The 17,644-nt window shown below is 32.5% G+C and overlaps 3 protein-coding genes and 1 non-coding gene across 7 annotated transcripts; 1 reads left to right on the plus strand and 3 right to left on the minus strand.

Annotated features, from left to right (window-relative positions):
- Positions 1-3,322: 3,322 nt before the first annotated feature.
- Positions 3,323-4,785, plus strand: LOC122602015 (pelargonidin 3-O-(6-caffeoylglucoside) 5-O-(6-O-malonylglucoside) 4'''-malonyltransferase-like). Its single transcript, XM_043774752.1, has one exon. It carries the CDS (start codon positions 3,343-3,345, stop codon positions 4,681-4,683), a length of 1,341 nt encoding a protein of 446 aa, XP_043630687.1. The 5' UTR covers positions 3,323-3,342; the 3' UTR covers positions 4,684-4,785.
- A 2,609-nt stretch (positions 4,786-7,394) lies between these two features.
- On the minus strand, positions 7,395-8,152 carry LOC122601384. The gene is made up of 2 exons (XM_043774148.1): positions 7,709-8,152; positions 7,395-7,658 (listed from the first exon to the last, which is right to left on the minus strand). The coding sequence occupies exons 1-2, from the start codon at positions 8,150-8,152 to the stop codon at positions 7,395-7,397; spliced, it is 708 nt and encodes a 235-aa protein (XP_043630083.1).
- A 4,950-nt stretch (positions 8,153-13,102) lies between these two features.
- On the minus strand, positions 13,103-17,424 carry LOC122599499 (pentatricopeptide repeat-containing protein At5g09450, mitochondrial). Of its 4 annotated transcripts, none has more exons than XM_043772025.1 (4): positions 17,370-17,424; positions 16,935-17,196; positions 14,788-15,684; positions 13,103-13,118 (listed from the first exon to the last, which is right to left on the minus strand). In XM_043772025.1, exons 1-3 carry the CDS (start codon positions 17,405-17,407, stop codon positions 14,809-14,811), a joined length of 1,176 nt encoding a protein of 391 aa, XP_043627960.1. In that variant the 5' UTR covers positions 17,408-17,424; the 3' UTR covers positions 13,103-13,118; positions 14,788-14,808. The 4 variants fall into 4 exon arrangements, with proteins under 4 accessions (XP_043627960.1, XP_043627961.1, XP_043627958.1 ...); XM_043772026.1 differs by lacking the exon at positions 13,103-13,118 and having other exon boundaries at positions 14,296-15,491; positions 15,597-15,684; XM_043772023.1 differs by lacking the exon at positions 13,103-13,118 and adding an exon at positions 14,296-14,685.
- An 87-nt stretch (positions 17,425-17,511) lies between these two features.
- Positions 17,512-17,595, minus strand: TRNAL-CAA. Its single transcript has one exon. It is a non-coding gene; the product is annotated as a tRNA-Leu (tRNA).
- Between the last annotated feature and the right edge of the window lie 49 nt (positions 17,596-17,644).

Genomic DNA, 17,644 nt, shown 5'->3' on the forward strand with positions numbered 1-17,644 from the left:
TTCACATTAACTACCCAGTACTCACGCAAAACACACCCTTCACCTCGAATCCTCGATCATTATTGGAGACAACCTTATCGATCATTGGAGACAACCTTATGTACAATGGGGCCTTAATTTGGCCCATCAAACATTTTGTCCTCAACTAATGAGTGGTAGAGATTTTAGTCCAACAGACTAGTCATCCACTTGTACACACACGTACCTTTGCAAAAATAAATTGATTATTTGTTACAGCAGGTAGGTTATTATTATATAATTTTTTATATATTTTTCATGAAATTTGAGATGTTACAACCGTTGTTGTTGTTGATACTATTTTTCTTAATAATTAATTGGGATAACTATCCTATAATATAACAAACTTTGGACGAATGTCTATAGTAAGAAATAACTAAAGTTTTGTGTATTGTATGTAAACAACTTTAAAAAATGTTTATTGTATGTAAGAAAACATGCGTGACAACCATATAAAGGTGTCACTTGTCTGATTTTAATTGGTTGAATACATTTTCTTACATACAATAAACATTATTTTCGAGTTGTTTACATACAATACACACAACTTTAGTTATTTCCTACTATAGTTATTTCCTACTATAGACATTCGTTCAAAGTTTGTTACATTACAAGATAATTATCCCTAATTAATTTTATCTAAACTTTATCGTCATTAGTTAGTTAAACTTAGTACACACATTTAAAGTTATCTATAAAGAAATTAATGTTTATATCTTATCAAATTAAGCTACTTTGTTTCTTCATCCGAATTTTGGGCCGGTTTTCATCCTTATCATCAAATCGTATTCGTATCAAAACATACATAAAGCTCATTAGCTCACCCCTCTATGTATATGCATGACTTTTATGTTTTAATATCAAATTAAGTTCAAAGTTATTGGTTGTTAGAAAAAATATATATACGTTCAAAGTTATTCTCCAACAGATTAAAGTTACTTAAGTTCCTTAATTTAAGATCCGCTTAGTGAGGGGCCCCGGGAAGTTTACTCCAATGTCTCAAGTTCGAGTCTTGATAGGTTTTCCTCGACGGTATTTTCCAATAAAGAATGTGGTATAGTGAGAAAGACTATTTAAGTTCCTTAATTTGGAAGTTGTAATGTGGTTCTGGGATCAACTAGAGATCAACGTACAATAAAATGCTTACGTCATACATGTGATTTGTTCGATCTCCGAATGGAATATTACTATCATGCATGACGATTATTGATTGCCCACTATCGAAGGAGACTGATTTGATATTTTTTTTTTTATAGAAAATGTCACAAATGGTCCCTGTGATTTGTCATATTCGCATTTTGACTCCTATGCTTTTTTTCGTTGCAAATGGTCCTTGAATTTTCCATTTTTGTTGCAAACAGCCCCTGACACTAACATCTGTTAGTTTTGACCGTTGAAACCCCTCACGTGCGAACCACGTGAGGGTATAATCGTCCTTATTAGTTTAAAAATAGAAATTGTTAGATTGAATTAATACATATTAAATACAATTTTTGTTTAATATGGAAATAACAAGTTTATTAAATGTTTCATAACTAGTGCAAATCTCTGGGATTTGCTAACTAGTGCTCCTAATGTACTAATTAAGATGCATTTAATGAAGTATTTATTGAAGTCTAACTTTTTTAAAATATAGAAATATGTATTAATTATTAATTTAAAAATTAAAATTATTAAATTAAATTAATACATATTAAATATAACTTTTTGTAATAATTGAATGATACATGCATGAAACAAGCTAGAATAAAACCCACATTAGTAGACTTGAATTTTTGGAGCCTATCATAGCTAGCTAGCATCTTCACAGTTTAATATATTAATACGGAATATAACATATCATATCAACATAAGTTGTGGTGTTTCTATATGATGTCCAAACATGGTGTTTACGAAAAAATTGAGGAAATCCTATTCCTTATAAATTTTGTGGTACGACAAAACTAGCCAGCTCGCATTTCCTGGAGGATTTTAGATATTTAATTTCCAACGCACGCAAGTCCAAAAGGTATAATTTGTAAGCTAACTTTAACATCAAAACTTGCATAACTTTTGTACTTCAAACATTAATAAGACTTTTAAGTTGTGAGTAGATTTTGAATTGAACATATTACCATTTTTTTTTATTTATTAATTTAAACATTTTCACCTATTTACCTATAATATTCTTAATGAAATAAATTACAAAATATTAACTCATTTATAGTTATAAGGCGTTTTGTTTTTTATCATTCATTTATTTCCAAGCTAGTACATAAAACACTTTGATTAAAAGATACTACTTTAAAACTAAAATTGAAAACATCTAGATTAAAATACATGTCGAATGATTACTTAAAATTGATGGATGACATCTAAACATTTGGCTTGGGTGCCTTCTCCATTTAAAGATGATACATTCTCTTTTTGCTTTTGACACGAAATTGGTTTATACTCCTTTGTGTCATCCTCTCCATTGGAACTCCATCTACAAAACATGTATATCTGACATATAAAGCAAAATCAAGTTCATACTTTTGTAAATGGAAAATGAAAAAATTGCTTACATGTACATATAACTTAAGATCCACATAATTTAGTAGAGCAAAAGCGTTATTATCTTCAAACTCCACATCATCTATCGTGCCATCCTCCGTATCGTCAATGACAATGAGATCATTCCATTTTCAGGTTTTGCGGATAACATTTTCTTTTTGGAGTTGTATATTTGATAAAGAAAAATGAAATATGTAATTGGATATTTGAACAAACATATTTTTCTTTTGAAGTTGTATAAAGAAAAATGGAATATGTAGTGGGATATTAGAACATAAATGGCCGTGTGTTCTTTTTAAAATTAAAACTACGATCCACTATAAATATGAGTTTAGTAACTAACAATCCGATTAAAAAAAGCACATGCTATTAACATATTAACTAATAATCCGATAAAAAAAGCACATGCTATTAACATATTAATTGACTTAATTTCAACTAAAAATGGAAACCTTTTTTCTTTTATCCACGTTCCCTTTATAAGTAAACAATATATCCGATTTAAAAGGATGAGTTTTATGGCTATGATGCAAAGGAAAGTTGATCTAACGGACTAAACTAACTTAAATATCAACTCATCAGCGGCAATAATTATATATAATATTAGAAACTGTCTTCACATCATCAAGACGATGTGAACTTTCACATCAATATATGGACCATTTTTATTTTATTTTTTGAAGTATATAGAAAAGAATTTTGTGGTCGAGTATCACTTGTTGTGAACTAGCTAGTCTTCTCCTCTATAAATTCGGGATATTGTAACTATTTTTGAATACATATATAAAAATGCAAATCCTAAACTTTAAAATGGACTTTATAAATTACAAGTCTAAGTTCGTGAAACCTTTTACACCAACACCCGCCAACAAGCGGTTCTACAAGATTTCTTTCACGGATGAGTTAGCCCCAACCATATACGTCCCTCTTATTCTCTACTATTCCGCGCCACCAAAAATCTTGAACGGTGGTGATCTAGCTCGAAACACTTATGACCATTTGGAGGATTCGTTATCGAATACCTTAAGTGATTTCTACCCATTGGCCGGGAGATTTATTCGTAAGTTTTCATTGATTGATTGTAATGATCAAGGTGTTTTATATGTCTTAGGCAAAACGAATATCCAGCTATCGGATATTCTATGCCTAGAAAATGGGTCAAAACCCGAAATGGTGAATCATTTTCTCCCTTGTGAGATTGGTGCAGCTGATGAAGTTGATAACCCAATGCTATGTGTGAAAATCACCACCTTTGAGTGTGGTGGTTTTGCTATTGGTATGTGTTTTTCCCATAGGCTTTCGGATATGGGTACTATGTGTAATTTTATCAATAATTGGGCTGCTAGAAGCAATGGTGTATATGAGCATAAAATACCCTCCCCTATTTTTGATTCTATGAATTATTTTCCACAAAGAGGTTTACCTGAACTTGACTTGAAAGTACCTAGGTCAAGTATGGGTGTAAAGAACGTGGTACGCGTTCTACACTTTAAAGGAGAGGCTATCTCGGCCATGAGAGAAACTCTTGAATACGAAGATGGGTCTCGTAGACCCTCAAAAGTTCAACTCGTTGTGGCGTTGCTATGGAAGGCCTTGGTTCACATGGATCAAGCCGAAAATGGCCAATCTAAGGCGTCTTTTCTAATCCAACCGGTTGGACTGAGGGATAAAATAGTCCCTCAGTTACCCGAAAACTCCTTTGGTAACTTTTGGGGTCTTGCAACTTCCCAACTCGGCCCTGGTGAGGGTGACAAAATGGGGTTTCAAGATTTGTTTAAGATTTTGCGTAACTCGGTTAAGAAAACAGCCAAGGATTGCGCTAAGATACTACAAAATGGCGAAAAAGGATACGGGGTTATAATTGATCCATATTTAGAGTCGAACGAAAAGATAGTAGATAATGATGTGAACTTCTACTTGCTCACTTGTTGGTGTAAGTTTACATTCTATAAAGCCAATTTTGGTTATGGTATGCCGATTTGGTCTAGCACTGGAAAGTTACCTGTCCAGAATTTGGTGATCATGTTGGATGATCAAGAGGGTGACGGTGTAGAAGCATGGGTTCATTTAGATGAAAAGCGGATGAATAAACTAGAACAAGATCCTGATATCAAGTTTTATGCAATTTAGGTTTATTTAGCCAGCTAGGAGTTATTGTACTATTTATCTTGTGTACTACCTAAGTTTTCTAATGAAATAGTTAAAAAAGATGTTCATATAGAATTTGTGAAAGCTTTTGCTATAATTAAATAAAAAAAACTTGCATCTATATAAGACCTCTTTTAAACGCAAGTATCACTTCCCTGGCTTTATTTCATGTCAACGTACATTTCTCATAAGACACACTATGAGCTCGGTATGATCGGTACCAAAACCAAAAATACCGATACTGAATTCAATGAAAATTGTAAACCGACACCGTACAGAAAAAGCTGGTTCGGTACCGATTCAGTACGGAAAATTTTCGGTTTCATACCTTTTTGGTACCGAATTAGGTTACTTTCTGACTAAGATATTCCATCCAAAATTCCAAACATATTTATGCATGCATATATGTAGACGAGGATTTTAGATAAGTAAACATTTTATTATCAAATTGACTGTATGGAGAGAAATGATATGATCAGTAAGAATGGAAACGAAAATCAATTTTTTTAAATTTTGTGACGGCATGTTGTCACAAAATTATCTGGCGAGAATTTTTTACAAAAGTGAGAACTAACACAAAAACATCTAAATGTTAATTGGCAATAGAATTGGTGATGTCGACTGTTTGTCGCAAAAAAACAAGTTTACTAGACTACGCCGGGGAACATGATTTTTTTTGCTGTGAGTCTCCATTTAAATGGTAACAGATTTATATGTTGAAATAATTATGATTTGTATTGTATGCATAACGAAAATATGATAATAATAATGTGTACCTGACGATCCAGAAGACCTTGTGAGAGCAAGAATGATTGTCATTGATGTCGGGTTCCCAGAACGAGATGATTGATTAAAGATGGGTATGAGTATGGGAGAGAAAAAAACACACAAAGAGAGTGGAAGATTAGCCTTAGAAATGTTGTACATGCCTCTCTATTTATAGAGAGAGCATTTACAGCTTTAGCCCCTGGTGTTTAGTATGTGCAATATTAGTTCTCATAGTTTCAATCATCTAATGGGAAACCCTATAATATGTCTTTAAGAGTAAATACGCCTATCATATATTTACTAGACATAGGGATTTCGGTTATTGTCAATTATCATATCACGAATGATAAACGATCAGTGACGGTCACATTTAACGTGGTTCCAACGTTATCTTCATGTCAAATCTATAAGTTGTTCATATAATTTTCAAGATAAGATAAAGTGGTAAATTGATAATTTTACAAGTAAAATAACTAAATAAGTAAATTAAAATGTTAAGATTCTAAAACACTGAACGAGCATATTTAATTTACTTCCTTTTTTTGTAGACAAAAATATTTGTAATTTATTTGTTTTTAATAAAATTTTCTATAAAATGTAATAGTTATCATAAATTATTTATTTAGTTAGACTAAAAAGTGTAAAATGTTGATAGAAAAAAAAATGTAAGTTAGTGAGATTTTTTATATAATATATTAATATAATTACTAATATATTAATATATTTGGATAATGATTAATTAGTAAAAAATTTATTCTATAATAATTAGATCAATAATGACATAATTAATGTTCAATTTTAAGAATTAGGGAGTTATGATTGACTAATAAGGTATTAGGCCAATTCTCTTTTATTAGAGTGACAGAATATTAAGGACCAAAGGAGTTATGGTCCTTTCAAAATTTTGAATAATATTTAGCAATTATATACTCGTAACATTTTAGAGTAAAAGATATCTTTTAATGTGTTTTTACCCGCACAAATAAAATAAAATATCAAATATAAAGATAAGTTATACGTACAAAAAGTTTTTTTTTACCCCCTTATAATATTTGTCAAGTTCTGCCGCTACTTTATATAAATAAAAATAAAGATTTGAAATTCTTACGATGCACAACTAATTAATGTACCTTCGTTTTCAAATTAAGTAGAGTGGAAGATTTTTCTCACTTTATTTGCCAAATGCGGTAGTCATAAAACTCTTTGAATAATAAAACCGCATAAACCCCATAAAATATATGTAGCCACGATTATATCTATATCAAACAGAATTTAGAGATAAAAATTGTGATTTAAGTAGTAAGTAAAGTTAGGATGAATAAGATTGTAATCGAAGTCAATAAACAGAAGACACAGGTGCAAATGAACCATCTTTGATGAAAGTTAAAAAAGAAAAGATTTAACCAAAAAGGATAAGAAAGACCAAATAACAAAAAATGTGAAATACTTGAGATTTGAGTGGAACCCGAGTTCCGCACGAGTATTGTTCTAGTTTTAATTTATTTCCGAATTGGAAAATGCATGTCCGTGTGATATTGCACAATTTTGCAATATTCTATTTAGGGGAATTGATAACAACATTTATTATTGAAATTACCAGATTTTGTATTTTGAACTAACAATAGCTTGAATGACTAAGGGTGGGGAGTGTCTCGCCACCCTTCCCCTCCCCTCCTCGATTTTCCTTCTCCTAACCTCCTCTCCCCTAATGTTAGGATTGCCTCACCACCCCTCCATTCCCCTCCCCACCCTTTTCTATTTAATTTAATTTCTATTTTTTATTTTAAATAATAACTAAAACATTTTATTTAATAATTTAAAAATACAACTTAAAAACACAAATAAAACATATAATCTTATTCAAACACGCAAAAACAAGTAAAACACACAACTTAATCAACATTAACATACAACTAAGGCGTCTGTCATCCGTACTGCTCACAAAGGGCGCGTTTCTGCGCCAAAACCATCTCCAACATCGGTCCGCTGAGGTGATCGTGTGGCCTGATCACGAAGTCCATATCATTCTGTCGCTGCTGACTTTGGACCATCCGTGTCATCTCCTCCTCCCGTTTCTTCCTAGCCTCCTCCGCCTCCATATAGCTATCCATCATCGCCTTTTGCATCTGCATCTTCTCATCCCAAGCTCGTTTTTTATCCTCATTGTCGCATTTCAACTCCGCGACCATCTTCAAGAACTCCTCAGATGTAGTGGAAGCGGAAGTAGTAGCCTGCTTACCTTTAGATTTACGGCGGAGCGGCACGGGTCTAGCAGCATGTACTGGTGCATCCATGTCGTTCCCACCTCCTCTTCTTGCTCCAACTGGTCCTCATTCAAGTCAATATGGACCGATGCCTCCTCGGATGAATGTACATTGACATTTGACCCTTCTGTTCTTGCCCTTTTGCTACCCGACTCCTCACAAATCCCTTCCAAAGTAAGAATCTTCGACCATTTCGGCCCATTCCTCAAAACTTGCCACGCCTCTACATGCGGAAACCCGGACTTGTTATTGTATTTCCGCATATACAATGACACGACCGCCTTAAACACATCCTCGTCATTTTGGCCACTCAACATCTTACTTTTCTCAACATTGTAGATACCACAAAAACCCAACACCTTATGCTTCAAATCCTTCCATTTCGACCGACACGGTCCGCCAAAATCAGCATAGGTCATACATAATTCATATATATACATGTTAAATTTGAAAATAGTTTTTCATTTTAAAAATCTTTCACTACGATAATTAGTTAATTCTATACACTTTTTGTTACGCAATTTTGAAATGTGTATAAAATGTTGTTAAATCCAAGGGATAGATTTAGGCTACTTAATTTTTCTAGATATCGTATAACTTATAATTTTTCTGCAATGTTTTTACGACCAGACTGGACCGGCCGACTGGACCGGTCGGGCCGGGAATTGGTGAGTATAACGGTCCGGTTCTGATGTAAAAACGGTTATGCACTCGAACCGGGAATCTACGGTCGAACCAGTGAACCAGTCGAACTGATTGTTGACTTTTGGTTGACTTGGGTTAAAAGGAGATTCTAAATTGCGTACATGATTACACATACATATATATAGGGGCGGATCTATGTATCACATAGGGTACGCACTTGCATACCCTATAGAAAAAATTGATAGTGTAATAATATGACTTTTTTAGATTTTTTAAATAAGTATACATTAATGCATACCTTATAAAAAATGTGTGTATACTCTATCTTTTAGAACCAATTGAAATGAAAGGGGGAAACAACCATTATGGTGAAAATGAAGAATTTGTAAAGTTGCATGTGACGGCACAACATGTAATTAAAAATGAAGAAGAAGACACATTTACTATTCGTTATTAATTTTTCATTTTAACCCTTAAACTAATAAAAGGTTTTTCAAATTAAATATATGAGTTTCAAAATATATAATATTACCCCTTGATCTTATAATTATTTTGAGATAAGACGTGGTGTAATTATCTCCTTTTATTTAATTAGTTGTGTTACTAAACCTTTGTTATTAAATTTTAGGCAACACATTGATATTCATTTTTACGACATATTAAGGTTTAACATTTGCACTTGCTTATAAACTTTTATTAGTAAACTTATAGTCAATCGTATAAACTTTTATTAGTAAACTTATAGTCAATCGTTCATATTCAGAACCTTTTGTTAATAATTTATTTTGTATGATATTTAGACTTTCTATTTTAAAAATTGTTTATGAATTTTTCATTTATAACTTTTATTTAAAACATTTGGATATTATATAATATTTATTATATAATATTTACTTTACAACACAAATTGTTTTGCTATAAAGTAGTTAACTTGTTCATTTGTATTTATTTACATTTGCACTAGTTCATAACACTATAAACAGTATTGTATTTGTTTACACTTTTAAGTGAGTGTAAATAAATTAAAAATTTTGTCACGCTTTTTAGTGTGAAGATTTTAATGTACGTGAACAAATGAGGTGTGACAAAATAACTATGAAAGTTCACACTAAAAAATGTGAACTTTTATATATACGCACTTTAGTGTGAAGAAATTTCCACACACTTTTAATTCAATATATTTTTACACACTAAAAAACGTGACAAAATTTTTAATTTGTTCACACTCACTTAAAAGTGTGAACAAATGCAATATGATTTGTAAGGTAAACACGAGTGAACGAATATATATGTGGTTACATATTTTGTTCTTTGTTCATGAACGATTCGTTGTATTATACTAATGAATACGAATCCCATTCATGTTTGTTCGGTCCGAACCCTACTAAAATCCAAAGCGAGATACCTGGAAAAAAAATTTTTTTACTGAAAAGTGCATACCCAACTACGAATTTCTAAATCCGCCACGGCATATATTATATATACATATAAATATAAATAAAAATAAGCATAAAACCAATTAATCTCTTTTAAACCACAGTCGGTAACCACCACCGATCTCCTTTCATCGCAGTTAACAATCCGAGAACAACCACCATAGGTAGCAATTATCAGGAAACAATCTCCGAAATGTACAACTAACGCCAGTAACTACTACCGGTCTCCTTTCACCACCGTTGACAATCACCGAGAACAACAACCCAACCGCTAACAATTAACAGGAACAACCCCTGGTCTCTTTTCACCTTGAGGAACAACCATCTTCGGTCACCACCTCATCCGGATCTATAACACTAATGAGAAAACACCATCGCCAACAACCTATAAACCGCCTGCCTTTCTTAAAAACAAAAAGAAATCCCACCCATCTGTCCCGGATCTATAGCATCGGTGACCAAACACCACCGCCGACAACCTTTAAAGCCGCATTTAAGACGTCATTCTTGCCGTTAAAACCGTTGTCGGCCGAATAACATTCTTGCTTGCTGTCAGCATCATCGGTTTGTGCATCCACCCTCTAGCAGTGATGCACAACAACAGTCACGATAAACCGCCGACTTTAATCATTGAAGGAAAAAGCTGAATAAAAATCAATAGTTGGAAACGATGGTTGAGGTGGGTCTTGATGGAGGTGAAGAGTGAGAGATGTTGTGAAAAATATGTGAAGGTGAATGTAGCTAAACATGAAAGGGAAAGTGGAATAAAAGATACTTGTAATATAGAACTTCAAGAAAACTTCTTTGCTGTTCCAAAAAAAAAAAACTGAACTAAACTAAACTAAACTTCAAGAAAACTTCTTTGCTGTTCCCAAAAAAAAAAAAAAAACTTCAAGAAAACTTAATAGTGGACAAAGTTCAATACAGAGAGAATGACATCTGTTTCCACCGTTTCTAAAACCACTAAACCGGTTTTACCTAAGCAAACTTTTTTTATTTCCTATACTTTACAAATACATAGACACTTTTTTGGAAAAGAAAATGCATGAAAAATGAAGTATTATATTGTATTATTCTTATTTATTAGTTTTATATAATATTTTTATAAATATATAAAAAAAATAACAATATAAATATATAAAAAGATTAATAATATAAATAATATAATAATAACATAACATAAGTAATAATATATGTTATTTAAAGGCATTTTGGTAAATTTGTAAACATTTGGAATGTTTATTCCATTCATTTTGTGATGGAATCTTGAATTCCATGATTCAAAGAATTTGAGAGAAAGTTTGCAATTCCAATTCCATCAACTCTTCCAACCAAACATGGTAAAGTATGAAATTCAAATTTCAATTCCTATGAATTCCTGAGAATTCCGCGAACTAAACGTCCCCTAAGTTTTCTTTGTCTTACAGTAACGGTTGACATATTAAAATTATGACCCGCATTAAAGTATATGTCCGATGGTTATCCCTGACCAACGGCCAGGTATAACACTAGTTCTTTATAATGCAAGTTGGACCTTTCATTTTTTTTAGCAAATACATATTTAAAAAGATTGTATTATCACTCCACCTTTTACATCTTCTATGTATGTTATCAACTCGTCAAACAATTTTCTTATGGTTATGGTTGTGGTTGCATCTAGCGGCGTTTTGAGGGTCGTGTGATAGTGTGTAACACGAAATAGTAATAAGGATATAGAATGAGACCAAAATGTTCATGCCATCTCAAATGGTACATTCATTTTGCTGAGCGCACCGACCACCTCAGTAATACGTCAGCAAACTGTTTTAACACACTAAATCAATAAACTGAACTTATTTTACCTCTAAACCAACACATTGGAACTTAATTTATCCATGTCACATAATCATATTTGTTAAATTATTAAGTACACTGAACCACTATATTTTTGAAAAAAGGATGACCCATTTTTTGTTTGGTCTTAATTTGCCCATATGCATAATGAGAAAACAAATTGTGTTGCAAACCGAAGGTACAACGCTAACACACTGGGCTTCAGTTTGCCCAACAACCAACACATTGATATGTTTTAACCATTGGAGATAGCCTCACTTAGGGACACAAGGTTATAATTTTTTTCCAAACATTCAGTCGTATTATGACATCAGGAAAACCTTATTGTATATTGATGAAGCCTTGCATGTACTTTAAATAACAAGATGTTGATCATGGACCGTTAGAAGTGTTCGGAGTGAAAAACCTCAAGGCTTGTTATCCCAAGGATCGAACTCAAGACTTTAAGTAAAACCGAAAGTGTCTCCGACAAATTAAACTGACCATTATTGGCATGGTTATAATATATTAATATTACAAGAAATGACAATTAGTATACGTGATAGTCGTGTAAAGGAAAAGAGTTATGTTATTTACAATGCTAGCTAGGGGCATCCCTGTCACATTATAAAATATCTATACTCCTTTATAAAGCGTATTGACTTTTTTAACTTTAGAAATTAACAATTTTTTTCAGTATTCCCATAATACCCCTTAAACCATTCGTAACCGTTCACCCTTTGACTTACACTTTTTCCTGCCACATCAGTATCACCTTCTCACCTCTCACCTCTTTCACCTTCTATTTTTCTCCTTAACCATTCACCTATGGATAATGATAAATCTACCTAATTGATATGCCTAAACATATGACTAATAGTAACATGATAACATGTGGAAAAATCAGGGGCGAGATTAGGAAAGAGAATTAGTGGAGTACACATATCAAATTCTTAAGGTTTTAAGTTGATTTTTAGCCTTATAAATTAGATTGATTAATCATTTTCCTTCACCTATTATTTGGTCCCTACCTTTTTAAATTAAAAATACAATACAATTACACTATATATTTAAAATATAAATAACATGATAAAGATATCAACTTGTGGCTGTGAGTTATTCTGATAACTTGAAAGTAGTTCGTGGCTCCACAAATCAGTTAAAAGTAAGAAGAGAAAAGAAAAGGAGACCGGTGAATGGAATCACACGCACAATTTCACCTATCCATTTCACTGGCATGTGATAACTGTTCACCTGCTACGTGATGTATCACCGAGGCTATTAACCGAGCGTTACAAATGGTCTTATACCCACATTAAACATATTTTTTCTTCCTATGCAAAATACCCTTACTTAAAAATAAAACCCTTATATACCTTTATTTCCCTCATTTTCTCTAATCATTACACGCTCTCATCGACCTTGTATTATCCTCTATTGCCTCACTCGATCTCCACCACCACCTCCCTTTTATATTGTCCTTATCTTTTAGCTGCCAGAACGCACGAGCACTATGCTTGTTATTTAATATGAATATTAACAATTTATATTTCATCTCTAACGTTACAAAAATTACTTTGTATTTAGCATGCGTTATTTTACGAAAAATGATAAATTTTCTTAAATCCTCCTAAAACTGGTGATATGTATTATTCAATAATTATCTTTCCTAATCTTTACTCTTGATTTTTTCATATGTCATCATTCAATAGTTAGGAAGATTTTTAGACTATTTTGTTATGAGAATTAATCATTTATATTATTTTAGTATAATGTAGTGAAGTTGTGGTAATATTGTCTTTTCACTTTTTTCATATGAATAGTTCTCAGTTTATAAAATAATCAAATAAAATAAAAAACTGAAAATCTTCGGTGACAACTTTATGTCCATTCTTGTACCCCTATCTGACTTGTGGCGTATACATGATTTACGTGTTTTGATATTTGAAGCAAAGTTATTGGACAACAAATGGAACCTGATGGAGCGTTCCAGTTAATACGATCAAAGTATCAATAATCTTGATGAGATATCTAATAAACCTTTAGCCAAAATTTTGTTGGATGTATTATCGAAAATTCTTATTTGTTTTCTTAAATTGTCCTCTTCAGATAATTGTGTTCGTAGTTTTGTACCATCAAAAACCCTTATAGATATACAATATTATTATCAAAGTTATATGCAACTTAAATATATATTTGAATATTTTATAATTTCAAATTTTAATTAAAAAAAGAATTATCAGATAATTTGGATATCCGAAATTTAGGATAGGTATTCGAATATCGATATCCACTATTTAAAATTTCAGATACACTAAACTTTAGAAATACCTGACTTTGAACATCACTGATTAAGTAGAAGACTATAAAAATGAGACTTGGAATATATTGTTACGTTCCATTCACACTTATATTGTTACTTTGGATTCACATAATATTCTTACTTACAATTCACACTTATACCATCTACAAGGGTGTGGGTCGAATTCTTAGGCGAGAGAAACGTGTGATTTCTTGTCCGTATAAAGAATAAAGACACCTAATATGGACCACCATTATATCAACGTTAACATCAATTAAGTCATGAATTAATTCTACAAGGGTTGATGATGGCAATGCTCATGAAAACAACATTGATGAAGTGACTAGAAAACCTGGAGTCCTGGACATGTTGAAAGATACCTTTCAAATAAACACAATTATTAAACCCAACTTTCAATAATTCTTGATGAACACGATACTAAACTACCATGAACATGAAGGCATGTAACGTGTGACAGACTAACAGTATATGTATCCGTTTGCGTCGGGGTATAGCAGGGAAAGTTATTCATATGCCTATAATGATACATCATACATGCCATGATTTAACTGGTTTTACAAACTAAAGGATACAATTAAGGCTCGCCTGAGATAAGGTAGATGGTATAAAACCGACCCATTGGATATTTGAAAATAATTTCCCTTTTAAACAGAAAAAGGAAAGGATGTTGCAGGATGACTAATCTCTGTGATCAAAACTCCCAAGAATGCATGGAATCCATGCCAATACGCCACTTCTAACAAGTAATCAATATTGAGCACTTTCATATGGTTACCAAAGAGATTGCAGACACATAACTAAGGAGTGCAGTAAGCATTTTTAGCAGATAAAAGCTTACTTGGCTTGAGTTCGTTGCGGGTCACATGTCTCTGAGCAACACACGGAAAGATGAAGCCTTTTCGTTCATTCCAACTTCTTCAAATGCATTTGTAAGCCTATCACATACAGACATGTCAAAGTCGGTTGTAGCAGATGTCTTCCATTGACTAATCACTTCATCAACCTTATTGAAATGGCCAAGCATCAAATATGCAGATAATATGCATGCATAGTTTCTGCTGATCATTTTTTGGTTAGTCATTTTTAAGGATCTCCATATTCGATCAAGTGTATCCTTATTTCCCAAAGCACAGTGAAGTATAATAAGAAAGTCATAAGTTATCCATTCTCTTTGTGTGATACCCTTCTCAATTTCAACAACAGAGTTAACCTTTGAATCGACTAGTTGACCTGATGTAAGATAGATTTTTACAAGATTCACATACCTTGCCCAACTCTCACTCGGGCCAAGCTCACGAGCAGCCATTTCATCAAGAATGTTTCTAACGTCATCAATCTGTAAAGCTGAAGCACACGAACTTATCAACAGGTTGTAAGTATAAATATCTGGAGAAACATTCTGCTTTTTCATTTCTTCAACAACCAAAGAGACCTTTTCCGCTAGTCCAACTGACGTATATAATGTCATTAGCTCATTGTATATCATTGCACTCAATGGAATATTAGACTCTTTCATCCTTTCATAGAGATCTTCTGCCTTATCTGTTAATTTTGATGCGGCATAACAATGAAGAAGAGCAGTGTAAGTTTCAGTTGTTTTGGCACTGAGAGGTAGACTTTCAAAATAGCGTTCGGCAGCATCTATACCAAAAACTTTGGCCATTAAGTCGATACGGAATGCATAGTCTGAGTCAGATAATTCGAACTCTCCACGTGAAACCATCCACTCGGACAACTGCAAAATGCACACATTCTTTCATCATTATTGTATTAGTAATATCATGTTTTTCAACAACTACGTGTACTGAAATGCAATCATTATCCAAAAACTATTAAATCATAGCGGGTTAGAAAAGTAGTATGCATAAAAAAACCTTCAATTATAAAGAACACCTCAAAGTGTTGTCTATTAAGTTACTGCAGCATTTTGCTTCAGTAATTCAACCTTTGCAACTGAACCTATGGGCAATGCCAATTGATGGTATTCCATTGCTAAAAAAATTCATTACAACGTAACATAATACATACAAAAAGCCTAACACAATTTCAAAACAATTCACCTGCTTCTTTGTTGTATAAGACTATAGATTGGTTAGTAAGTTTAAAGGAAAATAGTCAAAACATTACCCTTAACTTTTCCAAAAGAGATATCGATGCAGTCATTCACCAAAAGAGACTACTGGATATATAAATCTCATGTCGACCACAGGAACCATAAAACATGGGACTACAAACACAACCAATCTAACCCAACTACAAACCATACACCAACAAACCATCTTTTTATGACGACTTTTATGGTTTAATGTTCAGTCTACACATAAAAATACTCTTCTATATATTACAACAAGCGATACATACAAATTAATGATGTAAACGATAAATTTTGTCTCAAAAAGACAAACCGTGAAATAGGTTAAATAACCATCTTGAATGACCTAATTATGAAGAAGATGAAAAGAAAGTTCGATGATCCAGAAGAAACAAACGACAAAGTATGCAGTTATTCTAAGCAATAGACCCTATTTTTACCAACATTGCACCTTTTCAAGAATATTTACCTTGGCTTATCCGTCCATTAAAATTCCTAAAATCCAATAAGCACAGATTATGAACTCGACCTTAAAAAATCAAACATCACTCCAAAACCCTCACAAAATCAATCACATCGTATTAGGAACAAGATAAAAAGAAAGTTACGTTGTCCAGAAAAAACAAACGAAAAAGTATGCGGCAAATCTAAGCAACAAAACCATGTTTTCACTAACATTGCACGTTTCAAGAACGTTTACCTTAGCTTACTTTCTGGGTTTAACTTATCGGTCTATTGAAATTCCTAAAACTCAACAAAACTTATGAACTCGACCTTAAACAATCAAGCATCATTTTCAGAAAAATCACAAAATCAATGACATAAGGTTCATATAAAACTAAAAACAACACAATTATATAAGAAATACACATAAGTAAGGCCAAATGTCAAACCTCAAGAGCATGTTTAAACCGATGTTCTTTCCTCAATTCTTTCGAAATCTGACGAAGATCATGTATCGTAATCTGATTTCCTTCATTAACCCATTTCTCAATCACATTAGTTGCACTACGTTTGGGTAATCTAAGCCTGAAAATCCTACTCCTCAAATCACTCCCACCCGAATAATCCGGGTCATCTTCCGGACCCATTTCGGGTTTCGTAACAACTGAAGATGTAAATCTTTGTACTAACCCATTTGTTTTCTTATGGTTTCTGAAATACCCAACAATTTAAAACACATAATTAATTAGAAAAACCAAAAATATATACGAGTATTAATAAAAATATTGGGGTTTGCAAGAAAGTGAAAATTAATATTGATATTTTGATATATAATATAATGAAAAGAAAAGAAAAACAAAGTGAGTGTTTTTTTAAGGTTGTACCTGATAAAACCGGTGAAGAGTGATCTAGCAGCCGCCATGTTTGAAGTAGCACAGATTAAAGTTTAGATTGAAATGAATGGGATTTATGTTGATTTTTAACGAAACAAAAAATGAAAAATAATATGATAGAAAAAAAATATATTGTCAGAAGTGGGATTTGAACCCACGCCCTCGTTAGAGGACCAGAACTTGAGTCTGGCGCCTTAGACCACTCGGCCATCCTGACTTTGTTGTTATGTTAAATTTGATAATCAATATATAGAAACACTTGTCGT

This window comes from Erigeron canadensis, chromosome 5, assembly GCF_010389155.1.
Source record: "Erigeron canadensis isolate Cc75 chromosome 5, C_canadensis_v1, whole genome shotgun sequence".
NCBI lineage: Eukaryota > Viridiplantae > Streptophyta > Magnoliopsida > Asterales > Asteraceae > Erigeron > Erigeron canadensis.

Coding starts and splice junctions, on each gene's coding strand:
- LOC122602015 (XM_043774752.1), top strand. CDS start 3,343: ATGCAAATCCTAAACTTTAAAATGGACTTTATAAATTACAAGTCTAAG.
- LOC122599499 (XM_043772025.1), bottom strand. CDS start 17,407: ATGGCGGCTGCTAGATCACTCTTCACCGGTTTTATCAG. Junction 17,197..17,369: donor CTCTTCACCGGTTTTATCAG/GTACAACCTTAA, acceptor TGGGTATTTCAG/AAACCATAAGAAAACAAATG. Junction 15,685..16,934: donor GGTTTAAACATGCTCTTGAG/GTTTGACATTTG, acceptor TGCATTTTGCAG/TTGTCCGAGTGGATGGTTTC.
- LOC122601384 (XM_043774148.1), bottom strand. CDS start 8,152: ATGACCTATGCTGATTTTGGCGGACCGTGTCGGTCGAAATGGAAGGAT. Junction 7,659..7,708: donor GCTCCGCCGTAAATCTAAAG/GTAAGCAGGCTA, acceptor GAGTTCTTGAAG/ATGGTCGCGGAGTTGAAATG.